General features: G+C 43.2%; 1 protein-coding gene across 1 annotated transcript in view; it reads left to right on the top strand.

The window, feature by feature from the left end:
* Window positions 1-18,174, top strand: part of INTS8 (integrator complex subunit 8) — a 30,339-nt gene that overhangs the window by 10,345 nt on the left and 1,820 nt on the right. Inside the window, exons 7-26 of the mRNA XM_075415837.1 lie at window positions 29-136; window positions 824-979; window positions 1,459-1,559; window positions 2,510-2,651; window positions 3,898-3,968; window positions 4,104-4,279; window positions 5,152-5,285; window positions 5,907-6,017; window positions 6,699-6,900; window positions 7,455-7,576; window positions 8,627-8,811; window positions 10,279-10,312; window positions 11,995-12,051; window positions 12,133-12,194; window positions 13,260-13,378; window positions 15,214-15,317; window positions 16,901-16,951; window positions 17,645-17,718; window positions 17,800-17,864; window positions 17,968-18,011. Of these exons, the coding sequence (XP_075271952.1) occupies window positions 29-136; window positions 824-979; window positions 1,459-1,559; window positions 2,510-2,651; window positions 3,898-3,968; window positions 4,104-4,279; window positions 5,152-5,285; window positions 5,907-6,017; window positions 6,699-6,900; window positions 7,455-7,576; window positions 8,627-8,811; window positions 10,279-10,312; window positions 11,995-12,051; window positions 12,133-12,194; window positions 13,260-13,378; window positions 15,214-15,317; window positions 16,901-16,951; window positions 17,645-17,718; window positions 17,800-17,864; window positions 17,968-18,011 (2,118 nt within the window). The remainder of the gene's footprint in view (window positions 1-28; window positions 137-823; window positions 980-1,458; window positions 1,560-2,509; window positions 2,652-3,897; window positions 3,969-4,103; window positions 4,280-5,151; window positions 5,286-5,906; window positions 6,018-6,698; window positions 6,901-7,454; window positions 7,577-8,626; window positions 8,812-10,278; window positions 10,313-11,994; window positions 12,052-12,132; window positions 12,195-13,259; window positions 13,379-15,213; window positions 15,318-16,900; window positions 16,952-17,644; window positions 17,719-17,799; window positions 17,865-17,967; window positions 18,012-18,174) is intronic.

Here is an 18,174-nt window from a genome sequence, read left to right as displayed (position 1 = left end):
ATGTGTTTTACATCAATGCTGTTTGCAGGTTTGCTATGATTTGGGTGCGATCTATTTTCAACAAGGATCTACAAATGCAGCTGTTCATGAAAATGCTAAAGAAATGTTTTTCAGAACAAAGGAGTTGATTGCAAAGGTAATGAGTGGTTTATTAGCATGTATGTTCAACTCTTCTAAAAAAAAAACTTGTCTAACTTATTGCTTCCTCCTTTAGCAATTTAAGAACTGTTAATGGTACACATGGTTTTTAAAGATACTTCATGGGATTTTGATGACAATTGTTGTTTGAGATGATATTAATCATCTGCAATATATTGCTGCTTTGTTTTACATTTTGTGATGAATATTCTCTTACACAAATTGTATTGATGCAAGAAATGCAAAAACATCATCTCCGGTGCTAACATAACTCAACTGGACAGTACATTCTATTGTGGTACTTTGATTGTGGTGATGTGTTTTTCAGGAAGGTAACTTGCTATTCTTATTTTATCCAACTTGCCCTTGGAAATCAGATTATGTTCTGACCTTTTAAAAAATACATTTTAATGTACTATTAAGGTATGCTTGCTTTTTTATTTTGCTTCATATTTGTATTCCCAAAACTGCAAAGCTTGGATTTTTATTTTAATAGACAAAACATCGTCTAAGCTGTAAAGGGCATATAGAGAAGTATGCTATTAAAAAAAAAAAAAAGTGTGTAGGTGCACATCCTTTTGTTGTTTTGCTGTTACTTGGGGATATTCTGAGTCTGTGTTTCCCAATTAAGCTTATGCTTCATAGTATTTTGGCCACTAAGGTTGGATTAACTCTTACTTTTCAGAATGGTTCATCATCACTTCATTTTACCATTGATGAGGAACGGTTAGCTGGGTACTGTCAAGCTTGTGGAGTTCTTACCTCATCTCCTGATGATGCATCTCAGCAGGCAACTCCTTATAGTCAAATCCACAGCTGTATGAAATCTGGCAACTATCAGGTAGGGTGCTTAAATAAACCCACATACATCTGAGGATTATTTTTTATCATTTCATGTGGATGATTCCACCTGAACTGATAGGGATTTTAGTAAATTTAAGTGTTCCAGTTAATCATTAACATACTGTTTTGGAATACACTTATATAGGAGTAGAACATATTTTGAAATATATTAGATTAAAGCATCTTGGATTCCGTGCAAGTAATTCCTACTAGCTGATGTATGGAATTTTCAGGTAGAATCTAATTTTTTTGATTTCTGGGAGTGTTGCTGCTTAAATGTTCAAGTTTTTTTTCTTTGATTCTCTGATGCTAGAGAACTTATTTGTTTGATCCCTTTCTGGTTGTTCAATGAGTTTTAGTATTACACATGGGTGTAAGCTGCTTCTGTTAGTTTGATCTTTTTTACCAGATAAAAAATTATTTTGGCTGTATTTTCTGCGTGATCCATTGCCTATTCCAACTGTGTTTGTGTTACAGGATTTGGTGAAGATATTCCTTGAAGATAATCTAACCCTCAGTTTACCTGTTCAGTTCAGGCAGTCAGTGCTGAGAGAACTCTTCCAAAAAGCTCAACAAGGGTGAGACATTAAATAATGATTCATTCAATGACGATGAAAAGCATTTTTCATGAGTTTTAGGTTTCTCATGGAAAGTGTACAATGTCTTCTAACAACAAATTACTTGCATCTGGGAAACTTCAGCATTTATTTCTTCTAGCAATAATCTGAACTACATCTTCCAACTAAGGAGCTGTGTAGTGATGTATCTCACTGTGGCCATATATAGAAAAAATCTAATGGGTATAAACACTTACATAAAAATCAGTGAAGCGGTAAAAGTAATAATGATCATATATGTATATGTGTGTCTATAGATATCAAATCTATAATTAAGTTAATGCCTCTTTTAGAGGTCTCCTAAAACTTGAAGTCAAAGCTCGTCAGGCTAACCATAGTGAGCAGTAATATTGTAGGAGATGTGTACTTCATTGGGAGCACAGGCAGTGTAGTTATCTGTGATTAGGAGCCTTGTGCACGGCTGAAGGATTAGTATGGTACATTTATAAAAAGAAAACATTTATGATAAGCAGAGAGAATTAGGCACATTACAGGGGAGCTTATGGATGGCTCCAAACTGAGAAATGCTGAGCGTGTGGCCACATCCAAAATTCAGCCTTCTGTGGAGCTTCGGCACTTGAATCAGGGCCGTATGGAAAGCGTCTCCATGTAATCATGACAATCGTTCTTCTCTGAATGGAAGGTGTCTACAAGTATTTCAGTTGAAGAAGTGAGAGGGGCTCAGTTTTACAAAAATGTGTGAGAAAAAGAAGTATCGATGGCAACAGCCTCTTGTGTAAGAGCTGAGTAGTTACTGAATTCAGCTTTCATTTCAGCCAGAGAGAAGTCAAATAAACATCTCTGAAACCTCTCCAAACTTGTCTTGGTATCTGGCACCTGGAGCTTTGCTGTGCTGCCAGCTCAGTGTTTGTCAGAGAAGCTCTGTGATCTTCAGTTTTGTGTTCATGCAGGAATGATGCTCTGGATGAAGTTTGTTTTAAAGTCTGCGTGTGCAACACAGTCTGCGATGTATTGCAGGGTCGAATAATTGATATTCAATTTTGTCAACTGTTCCTGAAGCCCAGCAAAGAGAAAATAGACTTCCTCCTTGAGGTGAGAAATTATCTGAAATTAGAAGGGAAGCAGCATTTAGTGAGATACCTCTTTCCCCACATAACCGTATTACTGTTGCAAGTAATGCTCAGATTTCTGAAGCAGAGAAAAATAATTTGTAAGGTAACTTCTCAAACTTTATTCAGCTTCTTTGCAGTTAGTACAATTATACTCTATGTAATTAGTCTTGCGTCTATGTCCATAGCTCTGTTGAGATCTGTTGGGGAGGAACCAGGGTTGTCCTGTTCAGCTTGGATTTGAAGTTGCTGCTATTCCTGACATCATTAAATTAGGTAGAGATATTGTTGAACATTTGTTTTCAATGAACAAAGGAAGAAATCCAAGACAGAGAAAGATACTAGAAAAAGAAGTATCTGTTGAAGAGGACCACTTTCCCTTACCAGCTTTGTGACAGTTAGCATGTCATGAAATGATCCTGAGTTACTGTATGTGTGAGACTTAAGCTGTTGCCCTTGTTGAAGCTATTTAGGGAACTATTATTGCTCAAACTAAACTTACTCCTTTTGTTGCTTTGCGGTTATTTTCATATCTTCTTTGCTTAATTTGAGCCTTGTCTTGCTTGTCTCTTCAAGCATGTGGTAAAAATTGACTGACAGTACTCTGTACTTGAGAGCAAGTAAAAGCTGTTCCAAACCGCTCATTTTAGGATTTAAATGTATTTCTCAAAAAAAAAAAAAAAAAAATCTTTCAAGGTTTTTTTGAAAAAAACGTGTTACTCCTAGTGAGTCTTATGGTTTTGCACTTAGAAATGTTGGTTCCTTTCTAAATCTGGGTAAAAGGGCTTTGTTATGTACTTAATGAGCTTGTGAGGCTGACTGATACTGTGGCACTCAGTGTCAGCACACCCAAAAACTGGAGGAATAGGAAAAGATGAATGTGAATTGTGTCTGAGGGAAGAGAGCAGTTGTCTGCAACAGCCTGTCTTCTGCCCGGTTTGCGAGAAACTGTGATCCGTCTGTGATGGCTACAGTGTTTATCAGGTAACTTTGTTGCCTCCCTCGAAAGAGAGGGTTACCGCTTGTGAGTCAGAAAACTGGGCAGTAGTGCGCTCTGTAACCAAGTATTTTAAGAGTTCTAAGGGAGTCCTTAATTAGGACAGGGTCCTCTACAACCTACTGTAGGTGACCCTGCTTCGGCAGGAGGGTTGGACTAGATGACCCACAGAGGTCCCTTCCAACCCCGAACATTCTGTGATTCTGTGATTATTTACTGCTTTCTTTCCCAGGTTTGTTCCAGATCAATAAACTTGGAAAGCGCTTCCGAAGAACTGAAGAGAAAAATGGCAACGTTTCTCAAGTATGTACCCATATTCAGATAGCACGAATTTACACTTTGTAAGTAATGTGATACAGCACAGTAAATGCTGTGAGAACCTACAGCTGGAAAAATAAGCAGCTTCTTCCTGCTCATGTATTAACTTTATTTGTTTAGAAACTTGTGTTTGGGTTTGGAAGATCTTCAGCTTGTCTTCATGATTTCATCTCATGAGCTGTTCATAAAACTGCTGAAAGATGATGAACGGAAGCTGCTCATTGATCAAATGCGGAAGAGATCTCCTCGAATCAACCTGTGCACAAAACCTGTGACTTCTTTTTATGATATCCCAGGTGATTTTTCCAGCATTTCCATTAACTTAATACAGGCAGTTACCTGTTTCCATGCTTGAGGTTACTATGTGCGGGTCTGTTCTCAGAACAAGCTTAGAAAGAATAGTTCTCACTTTTAGTTGGTGAATGTCCTGCTTGTTTCAAGGTGGCTGTTATTTGCTTGTATCTCAGCAGAGTATAATGGATATGCTCAAACGAATGTGTCCTTGCTGACCCAAGTTGGGGACAGGTGTAGCAGCTGGTTTGAACCAAATCTGGCTGTGGCAGCTGTTCCCAGGCAGGGCACCCTGCCTCTGGACTTACACCAGCACTAATGCTTGTGTGTCTGTGGTGAGCTGGACCAAGGCTAGCATCTGGATGAAGTTTTAAACCTACCAAAGTGACACCCAGATCTTTTTGGCCAGTTCATTTCCCAGATATAGTTGGCTGGCTGTGCAGCTGCACAAGTCAAAGCTAACGTAAGAGGTGCCAGATAGCGACTGGAGTTGGAAAGAAATTTAGCTTTTCAGCTCTCATACAGTCTTGTGTTGACTTAAGCTGGTTGTGAAAATACGTATTTTCACTAAGGCGGTATAGGAACGCTTTTTTTTGTGCAGACCTTGAACCTGTTACTTCACTGTAGCAAGAGTTAGGAAATACTCAGAGCTGCTGATTTGAGAAAAGGGGGCACTGCAAGCAGCACTTGAGGTCAGGGGAGCTGGGAAGCTGTCACAAGGTGTTTGTGGAAGGGCACGGAAGGATGTATGGGGCCTATGAAAGCATTGGTGTTTTGCAGTTCTTATTCTGTTATGTTTACAGTGTTATATTCTAAAGAAGTGTAAGCATCTCCATGAAGGAGGAATGTGCAGGAGGTCTGATTGCTTTTCTTCTAGCTTCAGCAAGTGTCAACATTGGCCAGCTTGAACATCAGCTCATATTGTCAGTAGATCCTTGGAGGATTCGGCAGATCTTAATTGAGTTGCATGGTATGACTTCAGAACGCCAATTCTGGACAGTTTCAAATAAGGTAATTTATTTTGTATGGTTGTGAGAGAGTGTAATGAAAGGACTGGTTAGGTATCATACTGTAAACATTTTGTCTTAGGTCCTCAATGTGATGTCTCCTCCCCTCCCCCTGCATAGTGGTGGTTTAGTAAGAATGAAGATATATATCTAAATTCACATCCTCTGTGGAAAGTATTACAACAAGACATATAACCTTCATTTTAAGGAATTACTGCCTGTATCAAAAGCTTTCCCTCTGAGAAGACAAATTTCCGTAACTTTTTCCTTCGGTGTTCTGACCAGTTAGAAATATTATTGGAGTTTAAATTCCTGTCATTAAAAGCTGGGAGCAGGAGGCAAGAAGAGGGTTTTTTTGAAGTAAGAATTTCTTGTCTCTTTTGGGTTTTTTTTCCCCCCTCCCAATTATTGCATATTCAGAGTATGAACAAAGTAGGGTAGCTAGCTGTTTTCATTGTACTTCTATATGAGCAGTACATTACTTCTGATTAGATGCAAAAATGAAGGAGTTGGCACTTACATGTCAATCATTTTCAATATCTGTGTTTTGTTTTTAAAGTTTTAAGTAGTGATGTGAATTCTAAAACCTGTTTCTGTGCAAATGTCCTGTGTATTTCTCTCCCAGTGGGAAGTACCAAATGTTTACGGCAATGTTATTTTAGGAATTAAAGACAATCTGACTAGGGATTTGGTCTACATCCTTATGGCGAAGGGATTACACTGCTGTGCAATTAAGGTGAGCAAGCCATCTGAGGGTACTGGTGAGTTTGGACAACAGAATTTTAACAACACTGAAAATATAGAAAGCCCTCTTGAGAAAAAGAACTGAAAAAATGGGAGGTGAGGGAGGTGTGGTAGCAAGCTCCGTGTGTCATGTAATGGTTGAATATTTCTGTCTCTCAAGGTTCGATCAGTAGAGCAAGGATAATGGCTTTCCAGTGAGTTGGGCCTGGAGATAGTTTTATTCCTACGAAGTTCTGATTATGATGTCCTAAGTCATGTTGCATCTAAAGCCAGCAGTGATGTGACTTACTGATATGAAGTGCTGTTCTTTTGACTAACTATTTTACGTAAGGAATTTATTGGAATGCTGTTTTATTTGCCTTGTAATTGACAGCAGTCAATTGTAGTTTGCTAGGTTACAAGGTAAATATGCTGGTAGTTATTTCTGGTGACTTTTTGCTTAAACTTCTTGTTTCGTTTGAAAAATCTGGAACTGTTGGAACTGTTAGGCTTAATAGCAAGTCCAAAGGATTCAGAAAGGTAAATAGTATTTGTGAGATGCTTGAGCAGTGCTGATGATAATGGATGCCGAAGTTGGTTCAGCAAGAATAGAGCTGAACAGCACTTTAACTCTGAGTCTTTTCCCTTATAAATCCATTAGGAATCGTTAATTGTAGGAACCTCTTTATTGCAGGATTTTGTCCATGCAAAACAGCTTTTTGCTGCTTGCTTGGAGCTCGTGACGGAGTTTTCTCCCAAACTGCGTCAAGTCATGCTGAATGAAATGCTGCTTTTGGACATGTACACGCATGAAGCTGGACCTGGTGCTTCTGGAGAACGTCCTCCATCTGATCTTATAAGCAGAGTCCGAGGATATTTGGAAATGAGAGTACCAGGTAAGTACATTGCTGTCTTCCCTGGGATGCAGTAAGGCACAAAGCTTGAGAGAAAGACAAAAAAAAAAAACAACTCTGTATTGTAGATGTACCGTTTAGGTGTGCAATTGAAAAAACAGTAATGAAGGTGTACACTGGTTTTAGCGAGTCTTTAGAAGCTTGGTTAGGTTTTAAAAGCTGGAAATAAGAACAGCAAAGTCATGATGCCTATATGTTTCTAAACACTGACAGTTTCTGTGTAGTGCCACTCAAGGACTTAAACAGGATAAACATGTCTGCATTTTTACCTGTAGAGTTTTGCTAGTTGTTAGAGCAGTCCCTGTGGTCTCACACTGAGGGACTTGTGTAGTGCTGTTGTGGTTGGAGGAGGCCGTGTTCGTGCTCCTAATTTTTAGAGGTGAAGTGTCCTGTAGGGCTAAGCATTGGGTTCTTCTGTGATAGATACGGAACAGAAGTAGATAACTAGAGGGAATAGGTTTGCTTGTTTTCATATGACGCGGTGTTTTCTCAAAAAAAAAAAAAAAAAGTTAAGCAAAGAATGCCTTTTCTTCCAGATATTCCTCTTCGACAAGTTATAGCTGAAGAATGTGTTGCCTTCCTGTTAAACTGGCGTGAGAATGAGTATTTGACCATGCAAGTTCCATTACCGCTGGTCCAGACTAATCCTTATGTGAAGGTACCGAGTGCTCAGTCTCAAAGCTTTCTTGGGCTGTAATTGAATTCTTCCTGTTGAAGTCTTGTGTGCTTTTAAAAGCGTGTAGCCTCCTGTCGAGAGTGTTGGGTTTTGTGGCTATAATGAATGAAGTCTGGTATAGAAGACAGCAGGGCTAAGCAACAAGTGTGCTTGACGGTTGGCAAAAGACGCAGAAGGCTGTGCTGCAAGAACAGGTGACACAAACTGCATCTTAGCCATTGTTGGCTGCCAGCTGAGGTTGGCTCCATAAGCATCAGGCATTTGTGGCTGTGATCCAGAAGCTGATTGAAACGCTCTAGCACTTCCATAAAGTACTCTCCTCTCTGCTGGGACTCAGCCGAGCTTCATGTAGGAGGTATGAGAAGTGTACAGATCTTGGGCTTCATGTCAGGTTGTTTTTCTGTTCCTGACTTCCACATGCGCTGTGATGGTTCCATTTTTGAACCCAACACCAGTGTTGAATTTCTGGAGACGTTCAAGCACTGCCTTTTTTGAAACTTTGATTTCAGAATGGTTTTACAGCAATGTTTCTGTTTCACAATCAGGCGATGAAGCTGAATGCAGCTCATGTTAAGGACAGATTGATTTTTGGCCTGTTCTGCTTACAAGTGGTATTTCCTAATTTCCATCTTGAGGCTCAGATTCTTCCATATAGCAGAGGGTCGTGGTTTTAGTTCAGATTAATTACTGTATGAAAGTTAAGGGTGTTCTAGGAAGCCTGTCTTTGTAAAACTGTATTTTATGTTTTTTAGGTTTTTTGCAATATGTTTAAGTAAAGCTTGTTTTCTGTATCCTATAGCAGTGAAATATACCCTAAGGAGACTAACAAAGGGAAAAATTCTCTGTTGTTTAATTCATGTCTCCCAGGTTCCTTGTCAGTGTCGTCTGCTGCAAAGTTTACTCACATTGCTTTGTAGTTTGTAGCTTAAAATCGCTTGCTTAGGCATTTTATATGCCGATAATTCCTTTGCAGTAGTCAGTACTGAGAGAAGCTGTAGTTACTGTATTTTTTTTTCCTCTTGCATTGCATAGCTGGGACAGTTGCTGGCTGCCACATGCAAGGAACTTCCAGGTCCCAAAGAAAGTAGACGGACAGCTAAAGACCTTTGGGAAGTCGTCGTACAAATCTGCAGCGTATCCAACCAGCACAAACGGGGGAATGATGGCAGAGTGAGTTTGATAAAACACAGGGAGTCTACGCTGGGCATTATGTACAGGTGTGTTTTCTTAAATTATTTTTCAAGATTGTTTGAACCGTATATTTGACCCCATGTTCCCTTCAAGAATTGCCAGAATTCCACTATGGAAGTGGGGGAAGCAGCTGAAAATCTCTACCGAGTGAACAGTCTGCTGACTGGCGACGCTGGGTGTTAGCAGTGATGTGTTCACTTTTGAGAGAGAGAAAAGGGGTGTGTGGGACTCGGGTCAACACGCGGACGCCGAAGCACGTGTGCCTGTGCTCCCGTTACAATCAGTGTAGGTCTTCCCATAAAGTCAGTGGCATCTGGAGGGCAGTTCAGCTGGCCGACTGCAGGTTGTCTGCTGTACCTTGAGTAGAATTGCTCTGCAGGCTCCACTGACTGTACCAGTTAACTGCTTTTGTAGCTGTGTTAAACACCTAGCTCACAGCACAGGTGTCTACACGTAGCTTTAGGTTTCTGAATCTAAAGCTAGATGTTACTCAATCTTGAAATGAAATTCTAGGTCAGCTGAGCCCCTGGGGGGAGGGAAAGGAAGACAATACTGTTGATGGGAGTCATTTCACTGTTGGTTACCTGACCTCTGCCAGCCTGAGCCTTAACTGATTGATTGATTCAGGGCGCTCTGACTTGTCCGCTCAGTAAGTATTTTCAGCCTGTTCTCAAGTCCAAGCCTGATTAGAAGTTGCCTATTATGGTAAATTCTGGAATGTATAATTATATTGAACAGCTTTCCATGTTAAAAACTTGGAAAAGGTGTCCTTGTCAAACTACTGACTGTGTCTTTGCCTTTCTTGAGCTAATCAGGTTAATGTGTGCCTAAAGGCCAGCTGCTTTTGGTTGCGCTGCTGTGGGATGGGTGGAGGAGGGTACGTGCTTGGGGTAGGTTTCAGCTGTATGCTCTGGCAAGGAGAAGGAGGCAGGACAGGTGTACTCTAGGACGCTGAACCTTTTCTGACACCTCTGATTCAGACAGTAAAGGGCAGTGGCCCTGTTGTTGTTATGGAAAAAGTAGCAGTGAAACCTTTTCCAAACAGGCTGTGCTTGTCTGGATTGTCCTGCGGTGACAATTTCTGATGTGGCAGGACAAGGAAATCGACATACATTATAAATGCTCACAGCGTACCCTCTTCTGGAAGCCTGTAGGTCGTTGTTGCAATCCTAGCTTGGAGAATTACAGTATAGTTCAATCGGTTTGCCTTTTGGAGTCAGTGGTTGACTTACTACAAAGTGATTTTTCATGCCTTTCATGGCTTGATGGAATAACAGATACCTGTTATTTAACCTGTTTTAAATGTAGAAGTAAAACTTGCCAGTAATTGTGTTAAAAGTGAATGACCTGCTTGAGTGTTTTCACTTATATACCCTGCATTTGTAAACTCAGAGGTGAAGAAGCTTTACTGACTTTTGTTTCCAGTGTATGAAGTTTGCATTTATTCTTTGCTGTGGATGATTACTTACCAGAGTATTTGTGTCCTAATTTAGGAGTGAATTGGTGGCCTTCATCAAAAAGCTTCGGGTAAGTTGTTATGGTCTTGAGAATGTGTTTGCAACCCGAACTTTCTTTTGATGTGATATTTTTCTGGGCTTTTCCTGTTAAATTCAAAAAATATGATAGCTACACAGATGGTTTATATGGCTGAAGAACTCCAGAGTTTGCTATACCTGCCATACAGCAGCATGGAATAGCTTGTAAAAAAAACCAAACTGAATTCTGAGATCAGTTAACATTAGGAGTATATTTTATTCAGCTATCATGAAGTTCATTTTATTCTAGCTATCACAAAGCAAAGCATTCCTCTTGGAGGGAGAAGGAAGCTGCTACTTGATTCATAACTGAGCAGCGGAAGTAAGAGGAAGGGAGATTGTTTTATACCTTGTGGGTTTATAAATGTATAGAAAGTTGTAACATGCCTTGCTGAAGCTTAAGACTAGGCATTAGCCACAGAGACACTGTAATTTGGGGCAATCCTAAGCACAAATACGGGCCAGGCAGGGAATGGATTGAGAGCAGCCCTGAGGAGAAGGACTTGGGGGTGCTGCCTAATGAGAAGCTCAACATGACCCGGCAATGTGCGCTCGCAGCCCAGAAGGCCAGCCGTACCCTGGGCTGCATCCAAAGCAGCGTGGCCAGCAGGTCGAGGGAGGGGACTCTGCCCCTCTGCTCTGCTTTGGTGAGAGCCCACCTGGAGTCCTGCATCCAGCTCTGGAGCCCTCAGCACAGGAAGGACATGGATGTGTTGGAGCAGGTCCAGAGGAGGCCACAAAAGTGATCCAATGAATGGGGCACATCTCCTATGAGGAAAGGCTGAGAGAGCTGGGGCTGTTCAGCCTGGAGAAGAGAAAGCTGCAGGGAGACCTTAGAGCAGCCTTTCAGTACTTGAAGGGGGCTTGTGAGAAAGATGGGGAACAAACTTTTTGGCAGGACCTGTTGTGACAGGACAAGGAATGATGGTTTTAGACTAAGGGAGGGTAGATTTAAACTAGATATAAGGAAGAAATTTTTATGATGAGGGTGGTAAAACACTGGAACAGGTTGCCCAGAGAGGTAGTGGAGGCCCCATCCCTGGAAACATTCAAGGCCAGGTTGGGCAGGGCTCTGAGCAACCTGGTGTAGTTGAAGATGTCCCTGCTCACTGCAGGGGAGTTGGGCTAGGTGACCTCTAAAGGTCCCTTCCAACCCACAGCATTCGATGATTCTATGAGTGGCTTCAAGCTGAAAGATTCAGACTGGATATAAGGAAGAAATTCTTTACTGTGAGGGTGATGAGGCACTGGCACAGGTTTCCCAGAGAAGCTGTGGCTGCCCCCTCCCTGGCAGTGTTCAAGGCCAGGCTGGATGGGGCTCTGAGCACCCTGGTCTGGTGGAAGTGTCCCTGCCCATGGCAGGGGGGTTGGAATGAGATGATCCAGAAGGTCTCTTCCAATCCAAACCATTCTCTCATTCTATAAATAAGTGTAAACCCAAAGTGAAGTTTCTATCCAAGCAGTTATGCGAATTAAAGACTTTGTACAGAAATTTTCTCACAGTATTCCTGTGTTGCAGGATTCTTGACAAAATACTGCCCTATTGCAATAGGAAATTACAATGATGCCAGAAGTTCTTACATAGCTTTAGAGCTTAGGAAAGAAAGAAAGTGGAGTTGTGCTGGTTCATGAGAATACCTTATTTTTGGTGTGTTTTTTTTTTCCCCCTTACAGGAACCATTGGTTTTAACCACAATATTGTCCCTGTTTGTCAAGCTCCACAATGTTCGGGTTAGTATAAGTGATAAACATCTTACATGGTTTTCTTGAAATGTTTCTTTGTAATGTCTCTTACCATCTTTCTTCTCTTAGGAAGACATTGTGAATGATATTGCAGCAGAGCACATTTCCATCTGGCCCTCATCCATCCCCAAGTAAGATGACAATTAAAAATACAGTTTTCAAAATACATGTTTGGTTCCAGTTACGGTGTCTCAGTTACTGTGTGTTAGTGTGATTTCTGCCATGTAAGGGCATCGCTGACCCCGTTCTGTTTGCGGGCAGATTGGTCTGATTGCTCGGAGGTTTCTGCTCTAATTTGATGTCCTGATGGAGATTCAGGTGCAAGAAACTGGAGGAGGCTTCACTTGTGTGCTTTACCGAGGGATACGTAACTATATGAACTACAGAATATTTTGATACAAAATGACTAATATTTTTGGAGGTGTGTTTGAATAATTGCCAAAATACTAAGTGGCATATGGTTATGTATGGATTTGTTCTGGCTGGATTGAACTACTTCTACAGTGAAGTTTAAGGCTCTGTGAGGGTAGAATCTCACTGTTTCCGATTCCCAGTATGCATCAGGAGAGATGACTCTTGTGAGAGAGCACATGTAATCTCAGTGTGGTTAATCTGTCCTTAATTGCTCTGATTGAATAGTCTCATAGTTACTGATGTGGAGTGCAATGTAAGTATAAGGTTAAGCAGAAGAAAGTCATTTTCAAGGTTACTAGAATTCAGCAGTAGGGTGAGAAAAAAACATCTTTTTAAAAATGGAGGTTCCACACGAGCTTTGGGAAAGGCTGCCCTAGCAATGTGCCAGGTCATTCCCAGCTGGTTCCACAAGTTTCCAGAGTTTGTTGTCTGTGGCCATTTGTGCAGGTGCTGTGATAAATTTGTAGTGGCTTCAGGTGTTGTCTTCAAACTTCCTGAAACTGAGAACACACATTCTTGCAGAGAACCCCTTTGTCGAGTCAGCCCCAGATAAAGTTCCGGCTTTCTGTCTGAGTCTGTGCAGGCTGTATTTGTTCTGCCAGCTGTACTGTACGGAAACAATTCCACAGCTGTCCTAGGCAACACTAAACCTGTCCTGGAGTTATTTTCGCTTGACACTTAATGCAAGATGCTTTGGACTTAAACTAGATGTGAAATCAGATCAGTGTTTAAACAAACAGAACAATCATTTGGAAATTATTTCTCTTCCTTTTTTCCTTCAGTCTTCAATCAGTGGACTTTGAAGCTGTGGCTGTTACAGTGAAAGAGCTAGTCAGCTATGCATTGACCATCAACGCAAACAACCACTTCTGGTTAATTATTCAGGCAGATATTTATTTTGGTAAGTGAAACCTATGTCTATTTTTAGCATGTGTGTGGGGGTACCTTGCTCCTCTGAGATTCACCTGACATAACCCTCCTTGTGTTTCCTCTTAGGAAAAGAAGCTTAAGTGATACATGAGTTTCAGATCTGTAGGTGCAATAGTGTAGGTGAATTTGGCTGGGAGGCAGAGAGACTGAGCTTTTGGTGGGTCATGTGGACTTGCTTTTTAGGGTAAGGGAAACTTTACTGTAAGAGTCATCATAAACTTCACTTTTTTTGTGGGTGCAGTTGGTCCTCAAGTGGTAGAATTATGCAAACCCCTAATATCTGAGTCGTTTATTAAGTGAACGGAAAGTTGTATGGGTAGCATTTGCTTCTAAATGTGGAGATCAGCTTCACTGGAGCAGAAGACGAGCAGAGTGGAGAAGATCTGTATTTTATATAAGGAAGTATCTAGGATTTGTAAACAAGGAAGTATGAACTCCCGATCTGATATCGGTGTGAAGCTCTGTCCCGTCGCTCTGTCCTCACGTGCCACTTCCCCAGTATTTATCTTCGCTCCCGGCTGAGAGCAGCCAGCAGCCAGCAGAACTGGGACATAAAGCGCTTTAGATTCTGGGCACCTGGCACTCACCCAGCCTGTACCAGGGCAGCAGCTGCCTGGGGAAATCTTGCCCAGCCTGTGTGATACTGTGCTTTGTAGAATCATTCCCCAGGGCGGAGTCAGTTCCTGGGGCTGGCGTTAGGGTGTGAGTAAAGAGAGTGCAGAGGCAGGCGCTGAAGAATGAGCTTTCAGAAGGTAGCCAGACAAGCACAGTACTACCTGGTGTAGGTGCTAAAGAAGGATATGGCCATAGCCATCCTCAGAGGTAGCTGGGCATTTCTTTCACTGAAATGATCTGTGGAGACCACGCTAGTGAAACTCGGCGTTTAAGCCAGATTGTTCTTTGCTGGCAATAAAACAGGACATGTGCGGTGCCACTGCCATCTACTTGCTGGCGCTTTGGGCTGCTGCAGGAGGCAAGGTGCATGTTTCCAAATCTCTTTTTTTTTGGACTGGATGGATGTCTGTGGTGTACAGTAAGATGTAGTGCAGAAATCCCAGACTGTTGCTTTCAAAGGGGACAGATTTGACTAGAAGATGCTTTATAACCCTTGGGGCGAGGGGAAGGGGTCTTAACCCAGTGGTTAGGGCTGTCACCTTGTATATGGGAGAGTGATTCAAGGTTATACACCGGCAGTACTTACTGCTCGTATAAAGTGGAGCAGCGTCCCAGAGGGGAGAGTGTTTGTGCAGGGAACCTCAGAAGCTGGTACCTGAAAGAGCAGCAGCTGGCGTGCTCCTGGCACGTGGCAGGTCTGTATTTCAGAAGCAGCGTGGACAAGCAGGGTGCTCTCGCCACAGAGCCCCTGAAGGCTGCCGTCACATCTGGGAGTAAAGCTGGTGCTGAGCCCTGAGACGGGTCTGGCGGCATCAGCTGGCCCGCTCTGACTCGCGCCAGCTCAACTCCTTCACTACCACCTGCCTGCTAAGTTCGGTGAAGGCAAACTCCTTTTTTGCTCTAAGGTTGATGGATTTAAGATCAAGTACCTGAAAAGTAAAAAGTAATTCTCAAAAGACAGAACTTTGCCTGTGTTGCTAGTTTTTCCAATTGTGTAGTTCTCTGTCTGTCACTGTTTCATCACCTCCTGTGTATCTGTGCTTTTGAAACAATGACATGCAAGGCACTTTCCCAGTGGAATTCAGCTAGGAGATACGTATGTCTGAGTAGCTCTGTAAACAATTGATCTGAGTCTTAGAAATAACTGCTGTGCTTACTTTTAAGACCTTATTTTGCTTTTTTCCACTGCAGCAACGAATCAGTATTCAGCAGCACTTCACTATTATCTACAGGCAGGAGCTGCATGCTCTGACTTCTTTAATAAGATGGTACCACCCGATGTGTACACAGACCAGGTGAGTTACAATGGGGTTTAGATGTACAGAAATCTCTCTTTGGATTCAGTCAGCATCCTCATTTGCTGTAGTGACAGCACTGCTAAACATGCACATGTCCCTGTAGCCTGTAAGATTTTATATCTTGATGCATTTAGGGATATGAATCCTCATAGATCCATTTTTCCTTGCTTGTTGCTTGAAAGCCATAGAAAATCTGAAGCTTCTCCTTTGCTGAAGCGCAGAAGGCTTTGCTGTTGGCTTGCAGAGACTGATCGGGCAGAGCTGCCAGCTGGGAAAGCGCTGGTGCTGGACTCCAGCGCGGTAGCAAATGAAAAAGCCTGTCGTGCACCCATCACCGCATGGTGTGGTAATCCCCTAGCTTGTCCCTGCGGGGCTGTCCCATGCCGTGTGGCACCGGGCGTGTGGACCAGCCCGGGCAGCGCTGCGGGAATCGCTCTGCCTCCTGGCTGTGCTGCAGCCCTGGCCTGAGCCTCCGGCTGGTGGGAACGTCCGGCTCCCACTGTGCTGCTGGTGCTGGTGTCGCACCGACGGAGCCTACTTGCTCCCACCCATGGTGCAGACGAGCAGAAATGTGTGGCCTAAATGCTTCTGAAATACTGCCTGCTCTGGCTAACACAGGTGAGGGGTGGGGGCGTGGGTCACATTACCAGTGAGGTTCAGGCAACACTGGCTGCTTTTCACACATGCGCTGGTATTTTTTTTTCCCGACTCTGACAGCGGGCAGAGCTGCATCGCAGCGCTGTGCAAGATTATCCAGAGATGGGTAGGACTGCAGCTTGCCACTGTCAGGGCATGCCGCGAGTGTGGCACTGTACAAAGTGTGTACCTGTGTACTCTGCAGGTCGGTGTGACAAGTGGCTTGTCACCTGCAAGTGGGCCGTGAGCGAGAACACCTTGGTAACTGTGTGCTGGGAGGGATTTTCGATCCCAGCCAAAGCGTGTTCCAGTGGGATCTTGCAGCCACTTTAACCTTTATCCAGGCATTTGTCCTACTCATTAGGAAACCGCTGTGTTACTTGTATGCCGCGTTTCAGTAGGCCCAGGGAAGGAGCTTGTTTTCACACACTGTCCCACTGCTGCTCCTTTCATGTTCCTGTTCGTACGGCAGGTGAGAGCTTCTTTGCCTGGGATCCTGGCCGCTCACATCCCAGTCCAAGCTGTGCCTTGTGGCAGGCTGCAGCAGTGCGGGAGTCCCGGCTGGGGCCACCGTGCCGTGGCCTGGCAGCTCTGCTGCTCACTCGCACAGGCCTGCCTGGGTGCCAGAGCTGCCGTCCCCGAGCCCACTCCGTGTGCTGTTCCCACCCAGGTCAGGCCTCTTCTGTGGGCGCAGCAGATGGAGGCGAAGCCCTTTAGCAGAGCACAGCCCGGCTCTTGTTGCAGAACCACAGTGCTTGCTTCTGTAGCACACGTCGTACCCTGGCGAAGTCTCCAAAGTGATGGAAGCTCAGTTGCTTCAGTGGGTGTACTGAGCCCCAGGAATCCGGGAGGGGGGGTTAGAAGGATGTACATAGTTAGCTGCACCTTTGTATATGGGGAGGAAAAAAAAAATAATCCTGTTTGTGTTTTTAACCCTTCTGTAGGTGATTAAAAGGATGATCAAGTGTTGTTCTTTACTCAACTGTCACACCCAGGTAAGAGGTGGAACATGGCATCAAGTAAAACATCAGTTTAGAAATGTTTTGATGTTATAAGTGGGAGGAGAACTTTCTGAAAAGTAAAGCCAAATCCAGCTTTCCTTCTCAATGCAATCTGCGATTAAATAGGTTTTGTTGTAGTTACTGTTGCTTCTAGGACATTAAGAGGACCCAAATTAGTAAGTAAATAAATATATGCTTGGAAATGTTGTCAAAAGTAGAAATAGTCTGGGGTTTTTTGTCCTATTTTTCTCTTGGGATAGAGATGTTTTTTTTTTTTCTTTGGTATAGTTGAGGGAGAGTGTGGTGTCTGTGGGGTGGTGTTGGGAACCCGGCTGTGTTCATCATGATAACCATGGGTGGCCGGTGTTGTGCCGTGGGATTGTTCATTCTCCAGGAAGTAGCAAGGCTGACATTAGGCTGACTTTAAGAGCTATTAAATGCATTTAGAAACCTGGAAGCCCTTCAGACGTGAGTAAAAACCATTTTTGTTCCTGTTAGCTACTAGTGTTGATATTTCAGAATGAGTTGCATGTGTCCTCGAGGTTCAGTTGCTCAGAACTCGCTTGCTGTGCAGACGAGCGCTGGATTGGGTCTAGGCACAGGGAGGGGTGACCGGGGGTTCTGTGGAAGGTGTCGGTTTGTGGGGAGGTAAGGCTGTGGCAATCACCTGCGAGTCCTTCCTTACAGGTAGCCATTTTATGCCAGTTCCTCAGAGAAGTAGACTATAAAACTGCGTTTAAGGCACTGCAGGAACAGAACAGGTAAATGTTACAACAGTGTTTATAAATGTGCGTGCACAGTACGTGAATGTGTTGGGTACTCTGACCTGTGTTCTCTCTCAGTCACGACGCCATGGATTCCTACTACGAATACATCTGGGATGTTACCATCTTGGAGTATCTGACATGTATCCTTTCCCTACGCTGCCACTACAGAGAGCTCACATGGGCTGTTCATGGCTGGAAGAAGTCCTTTTCCTACCCAAGTACCTTTCCTTGACTCACCCTCAGATCTCCACCACAAAAGAGGCGAGACAGACAAGCGGCAGATAGCGGTAAGTTGAGGCAGGGTGCCTGGAGGCAGAGGGAGCTCCTTGGTGTGCCTTTCCCCCTCCACAGAGACCATCTTTAGAAAGAGTCACCACTTCCAGTTTTAATTTTGTCGTGTCATTTCTAACAGAGGCTGGGTGCTGATGCACAGTTCTTGGTTTAGGGGTG

The sequence above is a fragment of the Opisthocomus hoazin genome, chromosome 3, assembly GCF_030867145.1.
Source record: "Opisthocomus hoazin isolate bOpiHoa1 chromosome 3, bOpiHoa1.hap1, whole genome shotgun sequence".
Lineage (NCBI taxonomy): Eukaryota > Metazoa > Chordata > Aves > Opisthocomiformes > Opisthocomidae > Opisthocomus > Opisthocomus hoazin.
Note: the sequence above shows the minus strand (reverse complement) of the source record. Positions and strands in the feature narration are given on the sequence as shown.